Source organism: Ptychodera flava, chromosome 1 (genome assembly GCF_041260155.1).
Source record: "Ptychodera flava strain L36383 chromosome 1, AS_Pfla_20210202, whole genome shotgun sequence".
Classification (NCBI taxonomy): domain Eukaryota; kingdom Metazoa; phylum Hemichordata; class Enteropneusta; family Ptychoderidae; genus Ptychodera; species Ptychodera flava.
This window is the reverse complement of record NC_091928.1, coordinates 41,953,711-41,981,669: the sequence shown is the minus strand read 5'-3', so window position 1 is coordinate 41,981,669 and position 27,959 is coordinate 41,953,711. Positions and strand designations below refer to the sequence as shown.

The following is a 27,959-nucleotide window of genomic DNA, read 5'->3' as shown; positions in this document are numbered from 1 at the left end:
CAAGCTGCAACTGGTGATAGTATATTCCAATATTTCTAGGCAAGGTATCAAATGCAGTTTCTTGCTGTCTCCCTACAGCATGCTGGAACAAGCTATATATATTAAGCCAGTCAATAAAGCGTAAATGTACTGTTGATATTGATTACAGTCCAGACTGCAAGTCATTTGTTAATAATACAAATGCTCGGTAGACATACACGGACTGTGTTGGTAAGCTGAATAGTAGACAGTTGAACATGCTACAGGGAGTAGAACAAGAACGCAGTTGATAAACTGAACAGAAATATTGTTAAAATTATCAAATTAATACAGTTACTGCCCTGAAACTGCCTACTGGTAGTGACACTGTCACTGCACAGCGGTAGTGACAGTGACAGTGACAGAGATAGCTCTTACTTTGATGCAATTGAAAAAGAATTTGGGCCATAAGACGCTCATGACAGTGAAACATACTTGAACAAAAGATCAGGTCGGAGAGCAACACATCGAAGACCAGAAGAATTTACAGTTATCAATCAAAAGATATGATCTGAAATTGCTCCCGTGTTTCAGTTTCGTCAATTTTGATCATTCAGATATATATATCTAATTAAGAGAGTTCATTGCATATGCTAATTACTTATTAGCTGATTCAAAATGCTAAATGATTTTAATAATATTAGACCATAGTAACTTCAAAGTACATTTTGGCAAGTTCCGTGAACTTTGATCAAGTAAATCCACATATATCCCAAATTAGGAAAGTTCATTAAATATGCAAATCATGACTTTTATTATTTCTAGATAATGGTATCTCCAATTTAAGTAGCAAATTTTGTTAACTTTGGTCCAGTCCATCCAGATATGGATCCCTAATAAGGAAAGTTAGTTAAATATGCAATTGGAAATTAGCTTAAGTGAAAATGCTAAATTACTTTCAATAATGATACATCACAGTATCTCCAATGTACATAGTAAGTTTCGTCAACCTAGATTGATCAAATTAGATATACATCCTTAATTAGGAAAGTTCGTTTAATATGCAAAGTAGTAATAAGCTGATCTGAAAATGCTAAATGACTTCCAATAATGTTAGATCATAGTATCTTCTATGTACATAACGACTTACGCCAACTTGAAGCAATTTTATCCAGATATAGATTCTTCATAAGCAAGGTTTAATAAATATGCAAATTAGAAATTAACCAAAGTAAAAAAGCTAGAGAATGTTTGTAATATGACGTCATAGTATCTTTGATGTACATAGCAAGCTTTGTCATTTTTGGTGTAGTAAATTCAGATATATCTAATTGGCAAAGTTCATCAAATAAGCAAATTAGCGATTATCTTTCATGTCACCCCTTAATACATTTCACGGCTGATATATCTTTGTGTGGTAAACATTTGCAAATTTGATTCCGATGTTATGAGCCGTTTTTAAGATATCAGGCCCACAGACAGACAGACAGACACACAGATATGGACAAACACGCAGGAAGACAGACATCGCTGCGACATGCGCTCACATGTGTGAACACGTGAGCTTAAAATGAATTATGTCCATAATACAGGTGTGCGCCGTGCTGGCTGCCCCTATATTCAGCTCTGACAGTTTTCCTGATTTTTTCACTGGTTGATTTGTCCCTGATACAAACTTCAACGTACAAGGAACTATGAACCACCAAGGACAACACTGGTCTGCTTCAGCGCTTTTCTAGGAGAGACATTTTCTGGTAAACTCAAGTTTTTTTACTTCTAGAAACGACAGTCGATACTGCAGTGGCCATTTGATTATTCGTCTATCGAAGCTTCCATTTTGAGTACATCTGAATAACAATTGAATGCTGCTTTCTCCTGGGCCTGTCATTCAAATTGTAATTTCAATTACTGCTACATCTGTATCTGGAGCATCACTGCTGCACAGACAACAACATTCCAAATGCAGTATCACCTTGTGGTCTTCACATTTGTTTATCTGTATATGCAAATGTACCATCAACCTGAACCAATAACGTACAGTAGACATGAATTGACACATTTCGGCGACAAGATACCTGGTCCTTTGTCATGCACTCCTACAGTGTGGAGGACAATAAGATCACTTGGCCTCCTGTCAAAACGTCCTACACATAGAGGGACAAGAGCTGGGAAAAATAAACCGAAGAAAGCTGGCAAACAGCATGACAACTTCAATAATAAGAACATGATCGTGGCTTTACTGAATGCACACTCTATAAATGATCAAAAGCGGCGTACAGAAATTTCAACATTTGTCACTGAACATGCCATTCAACTCATGTTTCTCACTGAAACATGGCTAAAGCCTTCGGGAGATAATGCCAAGTGTTCTGACGTTACACCTCCAGGATACTGTATAAAATCTTTTCCTCGCCCCTCTAGGGGCGGTGGACTTGCCATAATCTACAATGAAGTATACACATCTCGTATTTCCTTCAATGATACTTTTTCATTTAAACATACATCTTATGAAGTCGCACAGATCTCGATAACTCTACCTCAACAAGTCATCCACTTCTTTTGCATTTATCGACCTCCACCAAGTCGGAAGAATAAACTGACAGACTCGTTGTTTTTAAATGAATTTCCAGATCTGCTCGAGCATTGTAATACACTGTCTGGTTCTTTCATTATTCTTGGTGATTTCAATATTCACTATGATAGTCCACAAAACCCGACTACTTCAAAAATGATGAATCTTCTTTCTATATTCAGCCTAAATCAAACTGTCTCTGAACCCACCCATGACAAAGGTCATATTCTCGACTGGTTGATACACAGATCAGACAATAACTTAGTTCTGTCCACTGATGTTTCCAGCGCTATTGCAACTGACCATCTCTCCATCATCTGTCACCTGAATGTCGCAATACCACGCCCATCAGATGTATTCGTGACAGCACGTAACATTCGCGACATAAACCTTACCGCCTTGAAGGAAGATCTTCACCACAGCCTTGCTAGCATTAAAGAACCTACAGCACAAACTCTTCACTTCTGTCTCCAATCTGCTTTGGACAAGCATGCGCCAGCAACAAGACGTAAAGTTTCTACACGAAGGAATGCCTGTTGGTTTAATGCTGTGCGTGACAAATTCAAGGCAGCAAAAAAAGAGCGTCGGCGAGCAGAGAGACAGTGGCTGAAAACTGGACTTACAATCCACAAACAAATATATAACCATACGAAAAGAACTGTCACAAAACTTGTTCACTCAGCAAAAACCACTTATTTCTGTAATAAGGTTAGTGAGAGTCGTACATCGAAGCAACTGTTTGGTATCACACATAAATTACTTGGGTCTAAAAAAGCCTCCCCTACACCAACAATATTCCCTGCAGTAGAACTTCCACAGCGTTTTCTGGACTTTTTTCAAGAAAAAGTTGAGACAATCAGAGCCAGTCTTGATTGTCAAAATATCTCCCAGCCTTTGAGCTCAGAAAGTTGCTTTCGAGGTATGCCTCTCAGTAACTTTAATCTTGTAAACGATGATATTGTAAAGAATGTCATTTTAAGTTCCACTGCAAAGACATGCGATCTAGACGCAATGCCAACCGATTTGTTGATAAAATGCTTAGACACCGTGTTACCATACATCACACGGGTTATAAATCGTTCCCTTGCATCGGGCACATTCCCTACTAGTTTCAAAACTGCTCTTGTTAAACCACTGCTGAAGAAACAATCTCTTGACCCAAATCAACTAAAAAACTACCGACCTGTCTCAAACCTTTCTTTCTTGTCTAAAATACTTGAAAGAATTATTCTATCACAATTAAGTGTTCATCTTACTTCCCGCAACCTTTTGAATCCTCTCCAGTCTGCATACAAACCACACCACAGTACTGAAACTGCTCTATTGAAAATAGTCAATGACATTCTGACCTCCTTGGATTCTGGCAAAATTACCATTCTCACTCTCTTAGATCTATCAGCTGCATTCGATACTGTCGATCATGGCATCCTCCTCCACCGTCTTGAACATACTTTTGGCATCTCCGGAACTGCTCTATCCTGGTTTCAATCTTACCTCTCAGGCAGAACTCAAACTGTAACTATCAATGGCATACGATCAACAACATCATCTATCTCTTTTGGTGTCCCGCAAGGCTCAGTTCTTGGACCTGTCCTATTTGTTTTGTACACTGACCCTCTTTTAGCCTCGTCAGAAAATACTCATTAAATCACCACGCCTTTGCCGATGACAATCAATTATACAAGGAAACCACAATCGATCAAATAAAATCAACTGTTGAATCTGTGCAAAGTTGTATCACTGCCATCAAGCAGTGGATGACATCGAATAAACTCCAGTTGAATGACAGTAAAACAGAGGCAATACTTATATCTTCACCCAGACAAGCTGCCAAATCATCTCTCCCTTCATCCATAATTCTTTGCGATTTTGATATAATTTTCTCCCCCAGTGTCAAAAACTTAGGAGTCACACTCGACTCTAACATGAATATGTGTGAACATGTGCAGAATATTTGCAAAGCTGCATACATTCAAATTAGACAAATTAGCTCTATTCGTCACTTTCTCTCCGTACAGGCTACTCAAACGTTGGTCTCTGCACTTGTTCTGTCTCGTTTAGATTATTGCAATTGTCTCCTTTCTGGTTGCCCTAAACAGCTTATAGACAAGTTGCAAAGAGTGCAAAATGCTGCCGCTCGTCTCGTCTGTAATGCTAAAAAGTATGATCATGTTCAACCCCTTTTGCAAAAATTACACTGGCTGCCTATTAGTTCTCGTATCCACTACAAAGTTGTATCTACTTGCTTAATTCACTTGCGGGCACAGGACCGCAATATCTCTCTGAACTTCTACATCAATACACTCCAAAAAGACAACTCCGCTCTTCCTCAGATTCTCGACTTCTCAGTATTCCAAGAGTTTCCACAAAGACTTTTGGCGAGAGATCTTTCTCTTACATTGGCCCTGCATTATGGAACAAACTTCCTTCTGACCTTCGCCACTCCAACTCTACCCTTTCCTTCCGCCGTTCCCTCAAGACTTTTCTCTTTAAACAGTAGTTTAACCTTTTTCGTTTACGTAGTCTCCAGTCCCGGTGGTTCAACATTTCCTCTGTTATATTGTATTGTCACTATTGCGCCTAGAGCTCTGTTAAGAGATTAGGCGCACTACAAATGTACTTTATTATTAATCAGTTTAAATTTTTGTCCTAGGATTAATGGTCCTACAAACTCTCGACGATATTTCTATAAACACTACAGAATATGTATGCCTGTGTAACCAGATATAAACTGAAAATGCTCATGTGATTCAGTACATATTTCAGTTGTCTGTGAATTTAAATTTTCGTCACTTGTTTGCAACTTTATGAAAGTGTTATGATCAACTCAATGAACAATATTCACCACAGATTAATTCCAAAGGTCATTAAGTATATAAATATGTAATTAGCTGAAATAAAACTATTAAATTTCTTTGAATGCTGTCATTGTATCACCATTTTATAAAGCAAGTGTAATTCGTGAAATATGCAAATTAGTAGTAAGATGTTTTACGCAATCAAAAATTAGTTTTGGTGATTTTATATCACTGTAACTATTGTATGTAACTACATGTAACTATAATATACATAAAAATGTCAATCCAGATATACATCCCTATTTAGGAAAATTCATTAAAAATGCAAATTAGTGATTAGCTAAAAAAAATGCCAAATGACTTCACTATTGTTATATCGTAGTATCTTTTATGTATATAGAACAATTTGTCAAGTTTGATGAAGTCTATCAATATGTATATTTCTTATTAGGAAAGTTTGTCGGATATGCAAATTAGTAATTAGATGTTCTAAAAAGTCTAAACCGCCTTTTTGGTCATTATAGTTAATTTCATATATAGAGCAAGTTTCAACGATTTTGATCCCTCAATCTAGATATACATCCCTAATTATAAACTTTGTTAATATGCAAATTCGTAATTAGCTATAGTAAAAATACTAAATGACTTCCAATAAGCTTTTAACTTAGTATCATTCATGTTCATTGCAAGTTTTATCAACTTTGGTCTTGTCAGTCCAGATATATATCGCTAATAAGGAAATTTTATTTATAAGCAAATTATTAATCAGTAAATCTAAAACTGCTAAAACAACTTTCATGATTGTTATATCAGTGTATCTCAAATAATCACAGCAAGTTTCGTCAACTTTCATCATGCCAATCCAGATATATATCCCTAATTGGGAAAGTTTTTTCAATGTTCAAATTAGTGATTAGCTGAAGCGAAAATACTAATCTTTGACTTTCAATATTGTTTTTAGCTTAGTATCATCAATGTGCATAGCATATGACATATTACCCAAATTCGGAAAGTGCATTTAATATGCAAATTATACATTTGCAGAAGAAAAATACATGACTTTCAGTAAGATAAGTCATAGTATCATCAATATACATATCAAGTTTCGTCAATTTTGATTGAGTCCATTCAGATATGTATCTCTAATTAGGAAAATTCATTAAATATGCAAATTATGAACTGGCTGACGTAAAAATGCTTAATAACTTTCAATCATGTTGTATCATAGTTTCTTTCATGTACATAGCAAGTTTCGTCAACTTGTGTCAAGTCAATCAAGATAGATGACACTGATTAGGGAAGTACATTAAAATATTCAAATTGGTACCAACTTAAAGTAGTGTTAGGCTGCATTCAAAGAAAATGGTGGGGGGGGGGTGGAGGAATCGCGATTGAAATCTAATTTTTTTTTCAGACCCCCCTCAATACCCTCAAAAATTGTCAAGTCCCTCTACCCTTAACAATTTTTCAAGTCTCCCCAAATTACTATATAGCCGCATATTCATTAGGAATGCACGCAGCGTTAAAATACACGTGTATTGTGTAGTTCTGTACGCAGATGTTCAACACTACCTCTTATCGCTTGATTTTATTCATTTTTTAAATTTATCAGTCTCGGCCGACTCGAGTTTATCCAACTCTGGTCAGGTCAATGGCACCAGCTAAAAAGCAAACAAAATGACAAGCATGAGAGAGTATGAAAATTGTGTATTCCTGGCTACGTTTTATCAAATTGTGTAAAAATGAGCACAGTGACCTATTTTAAAAAATTGACAATACTGGGAGGTTAAAATATTCCATCAAATTAGTGTTTTAACGTCAGAAATTTTTGGTGTAATAATGGCAAATTTAATAAAAAATAAATGATTCCCTTTAGCATACATTTTTTTCACTTAAATTAGAGTCTTTAATGTTCAAAGTTTTACTTTTGTGTTATTGGACGATGAGATGTGAAAATTGCATTCACTACATGAACTTGAAATGAATGGTTTTATATATTGATTTTAAGTGATTTGAGAAAACTGTGACTTTTCATCGTACATTTATATCAAGCTCGTTGACCCCATCGTTTTCTCTAATGTTTGAGAGTTCTCATATGCCAGAATTCAAATATCCATGGTACCTGTTAGTCCCCTAGTCTTGTCTGTGTTGCTCTCTGGCTGGATCTTGTGTACAAGTACATGTATGTTTCACTGTCAATTGAGTGTCCTATGACCGAAACTCTTCTTAAACTACATCAGAGTCAGAGAGAGCACTGTCACTGCCAGTATGCAGTAGCAGAGCAGTAATTGTAATAATTTTGTGTTTAGACAATATTTTTGTTCAGTTTATACAATTGCGTTCTTGTTCTACTCCCTATTGTTAAGCTGTCCAGTATTCAGCTTGCAGAAAACAGCCTACATGTACCATGAATTTGTATCATTGACAAATAACTTTACTTTAAACTCAATTATCAATAATTTGTTGACAAACTGAATATTGTGTGTTTCAGCATGCTGTAGAGTGACACCAAGAAACTGTGTTTAATACATTGCATAGAAATATTGTAACAATTCTAAACAGTTGCAGCTCCTACCCCATTACAAGGCCAACTTGTTGTTCTAAAGAAAATTTAATGGCTCTCATACATTCATACATTTTTAGATTTTTCGAGATTAAAGACATAAAATGCGACAAAACTGTTTAAGATTTTGTTAAATTATTACTGACATTAGAACCATTGGACGACATCAAAATGTTGGGAGTCAAAATATTTTCAGATCCACCCTATAGGCAGAGCAAAACTTTCAAGTCCCCCCCCCCGACAACCCCCAAAATTTTCGATTCCCCCTCTGAATTCCTCCAGCCCCGTCGACATTTTTATAATGCGGCCTTAAATCATAGTATAAATAACATACCAAGTTTCATCAATTTTGATTGAGTCAATTCTGATTTATCCCTAATTCGCAAAGGTCATCATGTATGCAAATTAGCAATTAACTTTTTCACACCTTTTAGTTTTTCTTGGCGGATAAATCCTAGTGTGATCAACATTTGTAGAAGATCTCATCCGATTCTGCGCCGCCGTTCTCACTGTATGTCTGGGTTTTTTTTCTAAAAATATTGAACATGTAAATGAGCATGATATATACAAGCCATATCCACCAAAAACTAACCAGTCCTTGCCATCTTGCCACTCTCTAAAATAATCTGTGTACCAGATTTGATTCTGATCTTGTTACGTGCAGAGAAAACGAACAAAAGGGTGAACTCAGCAGTTTCCGTTTAAACAAAATTTATTACGAAAACAAAACTAATTGCTAAGTTAGGGACAGAGTACAAGCTTTAAAAGTGTACAGACTACTTATCTCAGCTGGGACGGCAAAGCTCCAGTCTCAGAGTTGTAACAGTCAGTCGGATGAATGAACAGTCCTTTGGTTTGCAGGCTTGAAGCTACACAAAGTCCACAGTATAAATCCAGCGTTGACAGTGAAGGTCTTGAAAAGTCTTGAGAATGACTACTGCTGGAGTTTATAGTAACACACAAGAGACACGATCCCAAAAGTCTGACTGGAAGCTGTGCACGTCCCTTTTATAAAGGCATATAAGAACAATCTAGAACTTTTATTGACATGCTAATTACTGTTCTAAAATTATCTCCCTTACACAACTAATCAACTTTCCAGAACATTCCAAACATGACTAATTGAATCCAAGGTTGTGAGGTCATCAAGGGCAGTGACCTTGAGAATGTTCTAGACTAATTGAACTCAGTCATGATGAGTGTGGGGGAAATGACCTACATAACACACCCCCTCTTCAAAAAGAAAATTTTTCAATGAAAAATCTTTCTTTTACAAATGTAATCTTAAAAGTGTGAACAACAATAAGTTCTAAATACGAGAGAGACAGTCTGCAATTAAATTGTCTCTGCCTTTGATATGTCTAATGTCAAGATTAAACTCCTGTAACATTAAACTCCATCTTAGCAATCTCTGATTTTTGCCTTTGAATTTCTGCAGAAAAACAAGAGGGTTGTGATCAATATAAACCACTATTGGCTGATTTGAAGAAGTAACATAAACTTCAAAATGCTGTAAAGCTAATATCAAAGATAAACACTCTTTTTCAATTGTAGAGTAGTTTCTCTGGGATTTGTTAAATTTGCGTGAAAAATAGCAAACAGGATGATCTATACCAAGACTATCCTCTTGCAATAAAACAGCACCAGCAGCCGTATCACTAGCATCTACAGCTAATTTGAATAGCAAAGTGAAATCTGGTGCAGACAACACTGGAGCACTTTGCAGTATGGCTTTAAGTGTTGGCATTGCTCTGACCAAACAAACTTTACTTTCTTTTTAAGTAAGTTAGTCAAAGGCTCAGTAATTGTGGAGAAATTTGGACAGAATTTTCTGTAGTAACCAGCCATACCGAGAAAGCGCATCAGTTGTCGTTTGCAGTTTGGTATGGGAAAACTTGAAATGGCACTGATTTTGGCATCAACAGGTTTTACCTCACCCTGTCCTACAGTATGTCCGAGGTAAGTTACCCTTGCCCAACCAAACTCAGATTTGGCAAGGTTGACAGTCAACATTGCTTTGCTCAGTCTCTCAAAGAACTTCCGCATGAGCTTGATGTGTTCCTCCCAGGTGTCACTATACAGGACGACATCGTCAACGTAGGCTGCACCCCGTCTAGCCCGGATATGACGTTCGTTGATCATCCGTTGGAACGTTGCCGGAGAGTTCTTCATTCCGAATGGCATCACCTGTACTGGAACAATCCGTCTGGTGTAACAAAGGCGGATATTTCACGAGCACGATCCGTCAGAGGGACTTGCCAAAATCCCTTCAGTAGGTCAAATTTCGTCACATACTTGGCTTTTCCCACTCGGTCGATGCAGTCATCAATCCTCGGGATTGGGAAAGTGTCTGTCTTTGTTAAAGTGTTGACCTTCCTAAAGTCCGTGCACATACGATAACTGTGATCTGATTTGGGAACAAGTATGCACGGCGAACTCCAGTTACTTTTACTGGGTTCAATAAAGTCATTGTCCAGCAGGTATTTGACTTCTTCCTGGAGATATTTTGCTTTTGTTGGATTCAGTCTGTATGGATGTTGTTTTACAGGCTTACTGTCCCCAACATCAACGTCGTGATAGATGACGTTTGTCCTCGTTGGAACATCTTGAAACAGGTGTTTATATTCGTGGAGCAGTTCTTTCACCTGTTGTTGTTGTTCTGGCTGGAGGTGTGCCAACTTTGTAGACTCCAGCTTCTCCAGGATTTCTGAGTTCTGAAGCTTGACCGAGCCCAGCTTTGAGTTTAGAGTATTTTCACTCAAGTCAGTTTCAGTATCACTATCTTCATAATGGCCAGAACTGACGGTACTGACAGGCTGAGTTATAGTAGGATTATCCCTATCCAAATATGGCTTAAGCATATTTATGTGACATAGCTGTTTTTGTTTTCGCCTGTCAGGTGTTATTATGATGTAATTTAAATCACTCAATTTCTTATCAATTAGATATGGCCCAAAGTAACGAGCATGGAGTGGTTTGCCAGGAATCGGAAGTAGAACAAGAACCTTTTGACCCGGTTCAAACTTCCGTTTTGAGGTGCTTTTATCATATTTGGTTTTCATTGACGGTTCAAACTTCCGTTTTGAGGTGCTTTTATCATATTTGGTTTTCATTGACTGCTGAGATGACTCAAGATTTTCTCTGGCTAATTCACATGCTTTAGAGAGTTTTGTACGAAAATCTGACACATATTGCAAAATATTCAGACAATCATCATCGTCTGATAGGAATTTCTCTTTAACGAGCTTAAGTGGGCCACGGACTGTATGTCCAAATACAAGCTCAAATGGGCTAAAACCAAGAGACTCTTGAATTGACTCTCTAACAGCAAAGAGCAGAAAATGAATTCCTTCATCCCACTGCTTCTCTGTGTCAAAACAGTAGGTCCTAATCATGTTTTTCAAAGTTTGATGAAATCGCTCAAGAGCACCTTGACTTTCTGGATGATAGGCGGATGACCTATACTGTTTTAATGCCTAGCTGATCCATTACTTGTTGAAAATTCCAGACATAAAGTTGGAGCCTTGATCGGACTGGACACATTTAGGGAGGCCAAATAAAGTGAAAAATTTGACTAAAGCTCTCACTATAGTCTTTGTCTTTATGTTTTCTCAGTGGTATGGCTTCTGGGAACCGAGTTGATGTACACATTATTGTCAGCATGTACTCATTTCCTGATCTTGTTTTTGGTAGGGGCCCAACACAGTCTATTAGTATCCTACTAAATGGTTCTTGAAATGCAGGAATTGGCTGTAAAGGGGCCTTTGGAATGGTCTGATTTGGCTTTCCTACCATTTGACATGTGTGACAAGTTTACAGAAATGTGCTACATCCTGCCTGAGATTAGGCCAATAAAAGTGACTGAGAATTTTATGATAAGTTTTCCTGACTCCTAAGTGACCAGCCCAGGGGGTTTCATGGGCCAGGCGCAATATTTCAGCATGGTAGGGCTTTGGAACCACAATTTGATGTTTTATAGCCCAATCGTCATCAACCAAAACATCTGGAGGTCTCCATTTACGCATGAGAATACCAGATTTTGTATAATAGGAAACAGAGCTATCTGAAGTTTTACCTTCATCATCTACCCTGTCAAACAAAGACAAAATATCTGGGTCTTTGTGTTGTTCTGCAATGAGATTTGATCTAGAAAATGTCTGACTTTGGTCAGCAGATTTTACTGGAAGTTTGCAAATCCACGAGGGATAACGGAATGATCCGTGTCAAACACCTGACTGAGAAAGGTGTCATTTAAGTCAACATCTGTGACATTATTTTTGAGAGTATTTTGATTCTCGGAAGTTTTTCTTGGACATGGCTCGAGTAATGGCACATGAAGGAAATAAATCGGGTATCTCTTGTTCAATTGGCTCTGGATCCTGATCTAAACTAGGATTATCAGTCACAAGTGGATTAGTGATGACCTTGTCCCCAGCAAGGTCGTTTCCAAGAAGAAGGTGAATCCCTTCGAAAGGCAAAAAAGGCCTAATACCTAAAGCCACAGGTCCAGAAACAAAGTCCGAAGACAAATAGACATTATGGAGAGGAACAGGAATGTAGTCATTGCAATCTACCCCCTTAATAAGAACTTTAGAACCTGAAAATGACTTTTCAGAAAACGGCAGGGTATCTGCCAACAAAAGAGACTGGGAAGCCCCGGTATCTCTTAAAATTTTGACAGGGGTAGCGGAAGAAAATCACTAGAAAGTGATATAAAAACCATCATGAATAAATGGTTCGAAAATACCCATAATGCTATCTTGAGAAGAATTGACCTTGACCTCATTAATTGGGGATAAGAGGGGTTTAACCTCAGAAAATGTGTTACACACATTATTAGACTCTAATGAGTTGATGAAGAAATAAAGCCGGTGGGCTTAGATCCACTTTGACTACTTTGACCTTCACGTTTTTCTTTTCAATTTGAAACACTCTGACATTAAATGGCCGTCTTTCTTGCAATAATTACAAGAAAGTGTACCGAACTGTTTGTCAGAAGGAGATTGAGACTTGGGATCTGATGATGTGGGAGTGTTACTTGAACTTTGTGAACTGTTGTCATTTGATTTCCTACTCTCCTTTGAAAAATTCTTGGATGAAAAGGAGGAGTTAAATTTACCTGCATTGTTTCTGTATGAAAAGGACTGGGATGGTTTGCTGAAAATGAAGATTTGTGGGTCAATGAATAATCATCGGCCAAACGTGCAGCAACCTCCAATGTATCTGCTTTTGTTCATTGATAAACGTCTTGATGTCACTCCGAATGCACCTCTTAAATTCTTCAATCAAAACAAGCTGTCGTAATTTGTCATAATTCTGACTGACCTTTTCAGAAGAGCACCAACGATCAAACAGTTGTTCTTTTGTTCGAGCAAATTCAACATAAGTTTGATCCTTCACCTTCTCACAATCCCTAATTTCTGACGGTAAGCTTCAGGCACCAACTCATAGCCCTTGAGAATTAATTCCTTCACAGAATCATAATCTGAAGCCTGCTCTACTGACAACTGAATGTAAATTTCTCTGGCTTTACCCACCAAAGCACTCTGCAAAAGCATAGACCAGGACTCCTTAGGCCAATTCAGGCTCTGAGCAATTTTCTCAAAATGGAGGAAATATTTATCAACATCCTTTTCTTGGAAAGGGGGAACTAACCTGAAATGCTTAGTGATGTCAAACTTGTCTGAAGGGAAGAATTTTCCTGACTGTCCAAGCTATAAACGTTTTATTCTACCTGCAATCGCTGTTCTTCTAATCGCAATTCTTTTTCTTTCTGTCTTTCTTCCTTTCTAACTGCATTTGTATTTTTTCCTTTTCTAATGCCTGTCTCTCTTTTCCATTTGTAATTCTTTTTCTTTCATTTGTAATTCTTTTTCTTTCTGTCTTTCTTCCATTGCTAACTTTTCACGTGCCAAATCTGCCTGTATTTCTAACTCTAATTTTCTGAGTTCAAAGGAAGACTCAGGTTCATAATCTTTTAAGGCAGACTCCTCAAAATGGCCTGAATTAACTAAATGTTTTGCAATCTTGAACTGTATTTCTCGCTTGCGCATAGATCTTTTGACATCTACTTTAAGGAAATTTGCCAGTGCTATGAGGTTGTCTTTTCTGAGGGAATTAAATGTGTCCTGATCAAGGTCATCCATAAATTCGTCTGTTTAAATTCCGCCATGATTGAATTTCGCTGAGTTCACAGTATACAGTAGTTTTGAAAAGGCTGTCAAAATGTTGTCAAACGGCTCAAAATATTCGTATCCCGGACGAGCCCCCAATTTTGTTACGTGCAGAGAAAAACGAACAAAAGGGTGAACTCAGCAGTTTCCGTTTAAACAAAATTTATTACGAAAAAAAACTAATTGCTAAGTTAGGGACAGAGTACAAGCTTTAAAAGTGTACAGACTACTTATCTCAGCTGGGACGGCAAAGCTCCAGTCTCAGAGTTGTAACAGTCAGTCGGATGAATGAACAGTCCTTTGGTTGCAGGCTTGAAGCTGCACAAAGTCCACAGTATAAATCCAGCGTTGACAGTGAAGGTCTTGAAAAGTCTTGAGAATGACTACTGCTGGAGTTTATAGTAACACACAAGAGACACGATCCCAAAAGTCTGACTGGAAGCTGTGCACGTCCCTTTTATAAAGGCATATAAGAACAATCTAGAACTTTTATTGACATGCTAATTACTGTTCTAAAATTATCTCCCTTACACAACTAATCAACTTTCCAGAACATTCCAAACATGACTAATTGAATCCAAGGTTGTGAGGTCATCAAGGGCAGTGACCTTGAGAATGTTCTAGACTAATTGAACTCAGGTCATGATGAGTGTGGGGGAAATGACCTACATAACAATCTGATGAGCTGCTTTTGAGATATCGGGCGCACAGAGAGACAGACAGAGAGACAGACACACAGATGGACAGAGAGACAGACATCGCTGCGATATAAGCTCATGCGTGTGAACACGTGAGCTAATGAATATGTAGTGCCTAACATCTGATCACAGAACTGCGCAATGCGTTTATATATTTTTCTGCGCGTACACCCCTAATAAATATCTGGTCATATGATAGTTGGGTGGAACTTGCAAATGCTTGACCATATAGAGAGTGGTTTTAAATTGTTTAAGGGTATTTAGGCAGGATAGTCAAAAAATTAAAATTTCAATCGTAATTCCTCCAGCACCCTCCTCACCCCTGCTCCATATTTGTGAATAAAGCCTTACCTTATTCACAACCAATTGATTGACCCGTATTTCGATAAAGGCATATCCTAGGACTATCTACTACTTGTAGAGGCACAGTGCACCTAGTAGAGGGTCTTGGTCATCGACACTTGATTTTTCTGGACCGACCGTCATCTCTGCAGAGCTCCCATCAGATGCTACTGGTAAACGAGACTACTCACTCTCAAGAAGTAACTCGCATTAATGAAATTACCGGTGATGGCAAATGTTAACATAAAATGTTCTCCACCCTAGCCTGCTGTTGAATTTTAAGAGTCAGCATCCTAACTTCATAGTATCAGAAGCTGATATTATTGTATCAGCATTCTGATACAATAATAATTTTACAGACAGATTTAAGATTAATGTTTGCAGAACACTGCGTAGTTCCAATTCCGTACATGTATGAACAATAATGGGAACTTATGGACTCATCCAGAGTCTGCCTTCTGTATGTATATACATCCTCTTAAATAGCTCGAGAATCGCTGAATATAATCCAAGTAATTAGCATGAAGATGTATCATTGGATGTATATGTTACATTTTGTTCAAGGAATGCTTTAGTTAATAAATATACAAATGAGCTCAACAACAGTGAATTTGAGAAAAATGAATGTATAGTAAGTTTGTCAAATCACTAGCTAAACGTTATCACACTGCTCATGGCATCCCTGTAACAATAATAGGAGCTAGAGTTTTAGAAATGATAATTCGCTATGATACATTGCCATTGCATAGGAAGAACCACTCTTTCTAAAATATGTAACAAATTTAATTACTTTCCAGCGATCACCTGCTAATGTGTTCTAAATTTGATGTGCAGTATCATTGGATGGTTCCCTTTCTCTTCAGCTTGACTACACAACACGTCCAGACGAGATACTGAAAACTTGCCTCATATAGCAAAACTCTTTGTGCTGTTAAAAATACTAAAAAGATATGCGACTGAATGTGCTTAATGTAGATGCAGATCACATCTACATTGACTCTGATCAAAATGGGACCACATGTTATCGCTTCTTATTTTTTAAAAGCATTAATGTAAAGTAGATCTAACATTGGTCTGTCATGGTTAAGTTGTAATAGATAAACTTCAATTGAAGGGATAATTTCAACAAATGCAAATTGATTTAGGACAATTAAATGGTTTAATTTTTTTCGTTAGCTCCGTGGAATTGTAACGTGAAAGATGTTTCATTTTGTGGGCAACCCGGCATGAAACGGAGTTGACACAGCGATAACAAAACCTTTGTCATAGCCATAATGATAATCCATAAGGACAAATAATTGACAGGCATGCAAATCACAGGACAATAGAGTAAAAGGGTGTAAAAGCCACACAGACAATACCAGAAAAAGCACAGTAAACTCATAAAACAGCAAAACATTCATGCAGTAAATAAAGTACAGCAATGATACAAGTTCTAACATGGTAAGTACAAGAACTACGACAGAAAACAAAAATGAGAGGTAATTACATTGACATACAATATGCTTTAATTTTTAAATATATCACATATTATAACTACAACTTTGCACAAGGCCACAGACAATTAAATTACAGTCAAAGTGATACAGAAAAACGAAAATTAGGGGTAATTGATGCAAATTAAAGCTTCGTTGACTACATCACACATTTATAACTAAAACTTTGCAAACAGGCACGTGCAATTTAGTGATACAGAAAAACAAAAATGGGGATAACTGATGCAAATTATAGCTTTGTTGACTACATCACATACGTACAAGTAAAACTATGCCTTTGCAAACAGCCCCATGCAATTACACTGCAGTCAAAGTGATAATGTGCCGCTGCACTGTCAAACAATTGACTGGTACTCGTCAATTTGGATTTCCTCTATATACCGTAGTATGTGAGGGTTCCCTACTATGTTATTTAATCAGTGTCTGTCAACATAGCAGCACAACTCTGCTTTGAGTAGGTTATCTGAGAACCAATATGAATCGCTCCAATATTGATTGTCTTATCTAAACAACTTGTTTGTCTTATTTACAAAACTTTTCTTTGCTGAATTTAGAAAGATTAAACTATGATACATGAAAGTGTACAGTTAAAGTAAATTTCATCGAATTTTTTAAAATCAGGGTCACAGGTATTGCTACTTTAAAAAAACAGTTATAGTACAACTAAAACCAGTAAGACGTATAAATGTGATCTGAATTCCATGCTTCACAAATATAGAAAGATAAAGGTGGGAGATGAAGATTACCTGTATATAAAAGTAAGAGAGTTTGTGGTCCCAGCTCATCTTACCATAACTCTACTTCATAAAACAATTTGTGTAGTGGCAGCGTAGACCTGCTACAGGAGACATTGTCATGTGTGAAAGCCCTGCGAGTAAGGATCTAAATGGTATGTATATTATATTTGCGTCCTGTTTTAAAGGAAATGGTAACTGTAAATTACAACTTCAATGGTGTATTCAGATTTTGTCTTCAAATTATTTTGCACACAAAATTGTAAGTTCACCATTTACTAAAGGGGTAAGGAGCTGTAAATTGCAGAACCTATCTTTTCAGAATAATAAAAAGGAACATTGACAAAGCAACTTCATTTTCGGATATTCATAATTAAACATAGACAATAATTTTGCCACACTACATTCTTTGGAAATCTGATTTACTGTCATGTTAGCTGAACTGTAATTGGCATAAATCGACATATTATTTGTTGACAAACACCATACATCAAATTTGCTTTAGGGTGGCAACTGTCAAAAATAATCATATTTCTATTTGCTCATAAATTTTACTGGATGCTACACATGAAACCTTTCGATAAAATTCTATGAAATATACCAGCTCAAAATGTTAGTTAAATAACCAATAGCATAGGTGATATTCATTCCTTGCCAGTCTTGACCAACGATTAAAATACCAACATTAATGCTTCTGAATTAATTTTAATGTTTGTTGGCAAAATTTCAACAAACATGCTGTTTTGATGTGTTACCATCTTGATGGAGTTATCTATTTAGAAAATACTCTGATTTCATTGGTGGGATGTCCTCTTACAGCAATTCTATCACCGGTAGCGGTCACTGCCATGTACTCAGGGTATCTCACCTCACCTTGGAACAGATTACAGATCCACTCTCCATCGCTCTTCCACTTTACAACCCTAGCATTGCCACCATCACAAACATACACATTGTCATCACCATCAATGGCAATGCTGTTTGCATACCACAACTGACCGTCTTCTCGGCCACGTTGACCATATGCATATAGGTAATTGAACTCAAGATCAAAACACTTGATGCAGTGACTCCTGCACCCAGACACCATGATGACTTCCCTACTGTTCACAGCAACAGAGAAGGGGTTATAGAACTGTCTTTGGCCATTACCTTTGCCACCGACCTTTGCAAGATACTGGCCATTCCTGTCGTACTTTAGAACACAGTGACTTTTGTCATCTGTAACCAAGACAAATCTCTTCACAAGAGCAATACAACAGGGTTTGCTGCTTCTAGGGAGAGGAATTGTACCAACAATTTTAATATCTTGGTCAATGACAACAATTTGCAAATTGTTATCATCAAGGACAAAGTAGAAACTGTCCTGAGATATGGCTATAGACATTGGCTTGAATGGCTTGGCAAACTGACCACTAAAGCTTCCTATCACCTTCTCACGTGTGTAGTTCCGATTCAGTACCTCTACAGTGTTGTTACCCCAGTCACATACAACAAGTTTATCATTGTGGAATGTTAAACCTCTTACATCCTTGAACATCTGTCCTGGATCTCCACTTTGACCATTCAGCGTCCTTGATGACCAAATATCTGATACGTCAAAATAAAAACAGGGTAAGAGATACGTGAAAGAGAAATGCGATGACAATGGTTATTAGCTAATGCAATATCTAATGAAAGCAGGGCTATATATATTGATTGATACAATTTGGCCAAGTTACATGTAACTTGCATGCCTTAACTCCTGATTGCATTACCAACGACAGATAAAGATCTCCTATTAGTGGCGCTGACACATAAAAATCATTATCACTTTGTGACTGCACAAGGTGCCAGGAGTAGTTGTTTCATTTTTAGGCATGTTGCCTGATAAACGATTTTGGTCAAAAAGCGAACAATTTTGTACAGCTTGTTTCTCGTTTGTCCAATATTTTAAGATCATCTTTTGAGGAAGGTTCTGAGGTAGGTAAACACTTCAAGCCAAAAAGACTGTGATTACGGACGGCTGCTTGGATTTCTGTTTTTTTTTATTTTTCCATCTTTCCTTTGAGTTTGATCAGTTTATGAATGTTCCTGTAAGTCTACCTAAGAAAATGAATAAACAGTAAACTTTTGAGGTCTCACCTTCCTTGGCTGTAGAACCTTTTCCAATGTTGAGAATTTCTGCAATCAGTTTCTGCAACTCTTGACCAGACAGATCATCAGACAGTTTTGAGAATTTTGTCTGAAATTCATTCATGGCTTTATCTTTTTGCTCAAGCATAGATTGAAGCTCCTTAATTTTTCGTTCGACGTTATTAGGATCAAATGTTTCTAACTTCTCCTTCAGAGAGCGAATTTCTGTAAGCTTGGTGGCAGCTACTTTTTCAGCGTTTTGAACTTCAAGAAGCTGCTCGTTGTATCGCTTTTCTAAGACAAGCTTTTCCTGCTGTATATCTGTTAGTTTATTTTCCAAAAATTTCTTCTCTGTCTGCAGCTTAAACATTTCAGCTGAATCCTTTTTACCCTTTTCTAATAACTCTGCGTGAACTTTGGACACCTCTTTAACTTCTGTGGCTAAATCTTGCTCAAGTCCTAATACTTGTCTTTGTAAGGCTTGTGATTTAGTCTCAGCTAATTCTAGGTAATATCTGCAGATTTTACAACCTTTCAACTCTTTGGGACCAGTTCCATAAGGAAGTAAACTTCTAGCTTGAAGACCGATAGAATGGGTCTCTTCTTTTAAGGACAAAATTGGATACCCATGTCTGATCAGTCGATCTTCCGACTCTGCAGTAAAAAAAAGTTCTTTCGTAAATTACATCAAAATTAATGATTGACCAAGTGATCATTGATAGCAAGCTCACTTTTCACCATATTACCAGGTAGAGTTCACATTTGAAGCATTGTGGCGTATTTTGCAACAGTGGGCTGTAATTTGTAGTGAACTGATTCATTTGAGTGGTTTAGAAACAAGCTACTTTTTCGTAAGAAAGTCACACAATAAATTTACTGAGCAAAATGTTTTCAGCAATTGCTGCCTGAGGAAATAGTGGAGCGTAAATAGTGCATCGATGTAACCATGAAAGTAGCTTAGTAGATGTACAACCACATTCCATCCCTGACACAACTCAATTAGAGCTACCGAAATCCACACCAATTTGTCTACTAGGTCTCATTTTATTTTGTATCATTTCATCCACTAACGTTTTTGACAGATTTTAATCAGGGGATGAATTTTATAAGATGACAGTGTCTGAATGGAGATACTCACGCTCTTTGTGTTCATTATAAACCATCTTTGTCATAATTATCATGAAGTATCTAGGCTCACTGTAATAACAGCGAATTCAACACACATTCTTATGGTAATATTTAAATACATTTCACATCATAAACAATATCGTGTTTTGCTTGTGTTGGTTAAATGAAGTTGGCAAACATGACACTATATAGTTCGGTAAAGTTATAAAGTGCTGAAAACATTTTATACTTACTCAGTGATACATCTGCCTTTCCACTCTCCGCATCATGTATTCCCGGTGCTTCTGGCGAAGTCAGATCTATGTTTTCAAGCTTAAGGTACAAAAATTCAACAATGGAACATCAGATTTTAAGCAAATATGTTGTCATTTATTTTGCGCTGTGAAAGTTCTTTGCTATTCAACTGTGCTTTATTTAAGATATGACATTATACTGCTTGTCTCCGAAATAAGAACAGAACACTTAAAATGAGTGATGAGAATGAAATCAGGAGATATCTTTAAAGGCAAATCTAACTTTAATGATTTGTCAGCTTAACCGAATCCACGTCAGAAGGACAACAGCAGAAGACATGATCATTGAAATCATGGAAATTAATCATTTGATGTTTCACCTATTCCCTTGAGTGGAGTTAGCTGGTAATCGTTCTTTGAAATCCCTATGACATTATGAATCCTATATAATGTGTGGTGATCTTTCGACCTCTTTTTAGACCATTGTAAGAGAGTGGTCAGTCAGTATGGCCATGGGTGCTCTGGCAAATTAAAATCCTGGGTGTCATCTGACACTAGAAAGCTATAAGAGGGTCCTACTTTTTTCACATAGCATAGAGGGGTTCCCTTGATTTAAAAAAAATTCAACCCAAACAAAAAGCCTATATTGCTTCTGTGTCCATGGAAAAGAAGTAACACTCCATGCGTTTTCATTTTCTGGAGTCAGTACAATTTTTGGTCTGAATACAAGTACATGTAAATTATCTTCTCGTGCTTACTAACTTCTCGCCTTGACAAGTCTACATGTTTGTCTTACAATACCGTTTTTAAAGTAAGATTCATTTAGGGAACACATTTATTGAACTAAATTTATTTGAAGTTTCAACATTAACAGTTTTCGAATACGATCGTGGATGTGTTTTCCTATGAGATATGGCTTCGCAATACGTCTTACATTGTGGCCCATATTGCTCCCTAACATAATATTGAAGATAATTTGCATAGACTATAATTTGCAGGCCCAATAATGACATTTGCAGGAGTGAAGGAACAGGCAAATCATAAACGGGGCGCCCCACTACAGCTAAAAACAGTGACAAAAGCAAGCATTAAATCATTACCTGCGCTTCTCCCCATTCCTCTTCTTGTATGTCATCTTCTCTTATATTAGCTGGCTGGACTCCCCCGCCATCTCCTGCAAAACACAGATAACAAGGCGGTTGACAATATACGGATGACGCAGATATGATAATATCATTGGAAAAGTCATGTCTGCATAACTTGTTATATTAAACACCAAAATTAGACTTACTGTTTATGAAAAACAGTTCAAGCTCATCAAACCGGGCTTGGTCATAAGTAGCTATCAACTTAAGAGGTAATCCAACACTGGCAGCGTTCTCTCTCATTTCATCTGTTATCAGTATTGGGTCCAATGATCTACTAAGTCTTCTGGATTGGCAACTCCCCCGCAGTCTATAGAGATTTAATAGCCTGGGAACAGCCACAGAGACTTGCAATGACTCTGTGCCCATCCCAGTTGTTTCAACTCCATCACCGAATTCGTCAACACATGTTCTTCTAACTTTCTGGGCAGTGTCCCGGTTGTTTATAGCTTCACCAGCTCTTTTCTTCAAAGATCGTCTGCAGCTGGACCAAACAGTCTCCAAATCGTGCTGCCTTGCATCGTCTGTGTTGTTCTGTAATTGCTGCTGATACTCACTATCATCAAGCTCAACGTGAACGGGCATTGTTGTATCACACTCACGACCTGCACATGATGGCATATGAGAGAGTGATACTTTTACTGAGACAGTCAATTACATTAAAGCTTGCTTATAACTTAAAACAATTCGTAGTAGGGTAGTACAGTAGAACAACTAAACGGTTTCAACGAGATATTCTCTTTAAAATCCAGTCAGGTGCATTATGTATATTGGTAATCTATAATATTGGTTAGATTATGACCATTACTTAGAGTTTCATCAAATGAATGACTCAAGGCAACAGAATGGTTGAAATATAAAATCAGTTTCATCATTCGTCTGTTAATCTCTGCACTGCTATATATGTCATATGATGAGAATCCGGGTAAAGTCCCGATGGATAATAAGCACTGTTTCCTATAAAGAGCTTTGTAGTATAAATAAGCTTATATATATATATATATATATATATATATATATATATATATATATATATATATATATATATATATATATATATATATATATATACATACGAAGTATGCGGTTCGACTTGTCAGATACAAAGTGCTCAATACAAAAGTAGAGTGAGATATATAAGGGTTGCTGGAGAATTGATTTTACAATTTCATCTCTACAACGTTGTTTCGTGAGTCACGAGACTCACTCATCAGGAGACTAGACTGGAGTGAAGCTACATGGGCTAAACATCGCTGGTTCCGCAGGTGGTGGAATTTTGGTTGAGATTGACAGTTGTTGCATAACAATATATTACTGTTGCTATGATTATTCATCTTTAAGGAGAGGACTGATTTACTTCGGTGGATGTATTTGGGAGTTACTAGTTGTTGCATTACAATGTATTTTTTCTGTAACGGCATGATGACACAAATTCATTTCTTTTATTGAGCGTGGAAAATTCTGCATGGCGGATGATAATAAATTTTATTCTGTTAAACAAAGGTTGCACCGCTTGTTAGAACTGTCATATGGCTTGGCTTTGGCTAGGACCTTCCATGAGATAGTGTGCGTGATATTGTTGTCCTTTAGCGTCCAAATGTGTTTACTGAGTTCGGTGGAGTTTCTGGAGCGTACATGTCAGAATGATGTAATGTGGTTTCTGTATCTTGTCTTGAAGTTGTTCTCTGTTAGCCCAATGTACGTTTCGGAGGTGTTGTTGTCTGAGCGTGTAACTGTGGCTTGGTAGACGATGGAGGCTTGAAGGGCATGTGTTTGTCGGCAGTTGCATGTCTTGCTGTTGTTGGTCTCGGTGGTATTGTTGTTGCGATATGGTTTCAAAATGCGTTTGTCAAAATGCGTACATTGGGCTAACAGAGAACGACTTCAAGACAAGATACAGAAACTACATTACATCATTCTGACATGTACGCTCCAGAAAATTCCACCACCTCACGAAACAACGTTGTAGAGGTGAAATTGTAAAATCAATTCTCCAGCAACCCTTACACACACACACACACACACACACACACACACACACACACATATATATATATATATATATATATATATATATATATATATCTCGAAGCATACAGATGTCCTCGTGTGAAAATGCAGTGCTCGATGCTAATGCAAAGCGTTATAAATAATTAAAATTACTTCAAGTACACAGGAATGATATCTGTTACTTAACAGATATCATTCTCTAATATAAGCAAGCGATTTAATCTTTGTATATCAGAAAAACTACACATTATCAATGCTATCACATTATCAATGATGTTGTCTCTAACATAAGCAAGTGATGTTATCTTTGTATATCCGAAAAACTACACATTATCAATGCTGACAAATCTACGCTGTTACACAAACGCTTGGAGTTGGTTTCAAAATGTCGCCACCAAAAATAATATTATTTATGAAAATTTAACACCACCTACAAATAGAATGGTACGTCCCGATCATACATATATAAGAGTGTTGATCTAAGAATACTTTCACTCTTTCTTTCTGATGATTACAAGATGCATTAAACTTAAGTAGCAGATATCATTACTTTGTACTTGGAGTAATTTTTATTGTTTAATATATATATATATATATATATATATATATATATATATATATATATATATATATATATATATATATATATATATATATAAGACAGACAGACAGATAGATAGATAGCCTCTAAATTTGAGAAGCTTTAGCGTAACGCATAATAAATGTCATATACAATACCGTTTATGCTGGCGCTTCCATTCTTGCCATCAGCACTTTTTCTTTTCTTTGGTGTCAGAAGGGAAGCAAATTTGGCATAACTCTTCTCGACATCTTTATTCTCCCTGATAGCTTTCTTTAATTCTTTGGCTTTTCTGAAAGCAAGTTTGGTGTCTTTAATCACACTTATGATTTTGTCTGAAAGACCTTCATGACCATTTCTTGCAACGCAGCTATCTGCATGCATGGGAAGGTGCTTGCTTACCAGGCGTCCAAGCTCTGAATCATCAAACGCACAAGTTGGTATTCCAGTTGCCATCGCTTCTAAGCCACAAAAGCCATATTCCCTGTAGCAGGATGCAGGTAAACAGAGGTGTGACTGATGCAGAGATGTTTGCAAAGCCTTTGCTGTGTAGCTGGGGTCAAATGTTGCCTCTATTTTACAAGTTTTCATTTTATGTTTAAGATGTTTAATTTCTGTTTTATCTGGTCGACTGGACACTCCTTGAATTTTCCATGTGGGTTGGCTGGGATGAACACCTTGAATTTTGTTCGCAGTTGAGCTGAGAGAGGTTGCCAGTGTCACACATCTTTTTAGTGCTTCTTTTGTCTCAATTTGTCCATATGTCAATATGTGATGGCTACTTATGTCATCCTGTAAAACCGGATCTTTATCAAAAAAACTTCTCCGTGGCATTGGAAACAGCTCTTCATGTGGAATGGTGGAAAGTTCCCTTCCAGCAAAAGTTGCCCGATATTCATTTACAAAATGTTGATGCATTTTTGGACCAATTGAGAATATGACATCAGCTTCTCCGGCCATCTCAAGCATCTTCTCACTTAATTTCTTCTTGCCAACCTCCCACAAGCAGTTGCGATCTTCATAGGCGTGGTTAATCAAAACTAGCTCTGCATCACTGAAGACACTCTCTTTGATATCAGCAGCAGCTAAAGCAGATTTTGGAGCATAGCCAATAACATGCTTGATGTTTTCTAATTTGCAAAGATCAGGAAAGTAGATTTCATGATAAAACAACCAGTCCAACCTAGGCCGATCTGTCTCTGGTTCAGCTCTTTCCTTCCTCACAGCTGGGATTAAGGTAACGCCACAATTTTCAGCATCTACCCTCTGTTGATCGCTAATTGTTACGTCTGCAACTGTGGAATATATTTTAATAGCCATTTTGTCATCTATCCTTTTTCTTGCACAGAAATCTTGAATTAGTGTTCTGTGAAATCCTGTCAAGCCACAATCATTTAGATCCCATTTATCATTAACAAATAATGCTCCGGGTGGTGGTTCGGGCAGATCCAGCTGATGGAGGCAAGCTTCAGGGAAAAGCCCGTCGTGAATTGCACCTGCAACATTTTTTCCCCCGGAAGCATATCCGACCACATGTTGGACATTCTGTAACTGCTTTAGTTGTGGGTAGTAGATGTCATGGTATATAAGCCAGTTTTCTCCTGGAAGGTCAGGTTTTTTATCTAACCATTTATTTCTTGTTGCTGGGATCAGAGTGACCCCAACACTTTCTGCATCATTTATCTGTTCTTCAGTAACTTCAACATCAAGGAGAGTACAGTAGATTTCTGGATCTTCGTGTATCTCCAATGCTTCAATGAATTCTTTCATATGAGTGCGAGTTGGTTTAGCTGTAACACTCTCCACTTTCGTCTCCCAGGTTTTCAGTACCATTAACACTTCAACAGGTAGAGCAGGTATAGTCTCCTGATGAAGCAGAGCATTATTGAAAAGGTTTTGCTTTATTGCAGCAGCAGCGTTCTTTGTTGCTGTGGAAAACCCAACTACATGTTGAATGTTTTGTAAGCTCTTCAATTGAGGATAATATATTGCATGGTTGACAAGCCAGTTCACTCCTGGCGGGTCTTCGTGTGCTTCTAACCACTGGTTCCTTTTTGCTGGAATCAAAGTTACACCATGTGTCTCTGCATCTTTCTGTTGTTCCTCACTTATTTGATCATTTAGAAGAGTACAGTACAACCTGGTAAGTTTATAAGACTGCAGTGTCTTCTTTTTTAGATATTTGATTATAGAACGTGTGGGTTGGCGAGTTGTACCATGAGCCTTCACATCCCATGATGTCAGTACAACTAGTGCTGAGGATCCAAGTGGTATTGCCATGGTGCATGTCAATCCTTAATATAATTAATAAAATCGGTGAATTACGGTAAACTGCCGAATGTGACTCTACATCAATACCTTGAACTTTAAGGTCAGTTGCTATTAACAGTGTTAAGGCTATCTGAGACTCAGCCAAGTCGCATTTACATTGCATTGATACATTGCATACATACACACAAATTCAATCAGTGCATTGCATGTATGTATGTATGTATGTATGTATGTATGTATGTATGTATGTATGCATGTATGTATGTATCTACATATCTCTATGTATGCACGCACGTGCATACACGTGCATTTGTTGAACTCCAGCTATGACTATGAGGAAAGGCCCATACTTTTGGAAACCAAAAGTAGTCAAATACAAGGAATGAATACAGTCAATAGTCTATGGTTCTTGTATCAGTTGCTATAACCATACACTTTGTAATTTTTGGCCAGGCTAACTGGACTATGTAGAGCAAGCATTGACCTTGGACGCATTTTAAATAATTTCTTGAGCTTTGTTTGCTTTGCTTGGGATTTGTTCTATCTTCATATCTGATGTACTGTATGAGTGTATGTTTCCATCGTTTTGTGGTTTTCCTCCTTGCCTTTTCTGGCATTCAATAATGCACGCCATGCATATCACAACATCGTCATTACTATTTCTGTTTATGCAACAATATTTTGCAGTTCCATTTTGTAGTGTAAACTGAATCAGGTACCGAGAATATATACGGTGTTTTGAAGTGCTGATGGACAAGGCATTCTGAGCTTTTCAGTGTTGTATAGTTCATTGGCATCATTGGCAGCTAGTAGTTTGATTTTCTGATGTATTCATTGCTTCGCTTCGATAAAGTTTGTGTGATGTGTAATAGCGAGCGTACGAGCGTACAGCGGGTGGAGGGGTCGCAGTCAGAAAAATAACAACTTAGTTCGGTTATTGAACCAATCTTATTTGAGATTGGGGATTTGGCTGAAGGGTTTTGTCTGTGACTTCTCTGCTAAGTGACTGGGTGCCGTGCGTTGTGAGTTCCAATCCGACAGAAACCACCGTATTTGCATTTCCCTTGCATATAGTTTTAAGACGAATTCTCTTCTCAGTAGTTGATATTGCGGAATATTTCAAAGTTGCCACCCATGGCAAAC

The 27,959-nt window shown here is 37.4% G+C and overlaps 2 protein-coding genes across 2 annotated transcripts in view; both read right to left on the bottom strand.

The window, feature by feature from the left end:
* Nucleotides 1–27,959, bottom strand: part of LOC139137925 (nucleobindin-2-like) — a 608,701-nt gene that overhangs the window by 340,162 nt on the left and 240,580 nt on the right. The window lies entirely within an intron of this gene.
* LOC139137604 (uncharacterized) lies at nucleotides 16,590–26,967 on the bottom strand. The gene is made up of 6 exons (XM_070705799.1): nucleotides 24,704–26,967; nucleotides 22,102–22,560; nucleotides 21,911–21,984; nucleotides 20,811–20,889; nucleotides 19,459–20,103; nucleotides 16,590–18,924 (listed from the first exon to the last, which is right to left on the bottom strand). Exons 1-6 carry the CDS (start codon nucleotides 26,823–26,825, stop codon nucleotides 18,107–18,109), a joined length of 4,197 nt encoding a protein of 1,398 aa, XP_070561900.1. The 5' UTR covers nucleotides 26,826–26,967; the 3' UTR covers nucleotides 16,590–18,106.

What these genes read in the sequence shown, in the direction of transcription:
- LOC139137604 (XM_070705799.1), bottom strand. Translation starts at nt 26,825, where the DNA reads ATGGCAATACCACTTGGATCCTCAGCACTAGTTGTACTGACATCATGG. An exon ending in TGGAAGCGCCAGCATAAACG is followed by an intron (nt 22,561 to 24,703) that starts GTATTGTATATG and finishes CATCATGTGCAG; the next exon opens with GTCGTGAGTGTGATACAACA. An exon ending in TGAACTGTTTTTCATAAACA is followed by an intron (nt 21,985 to 22,101) that starts GTAAGTCTAATT and finishes TGTGTTTTGCAG; the next exon opens with GAGATGGCGGGGGAGTCCAG.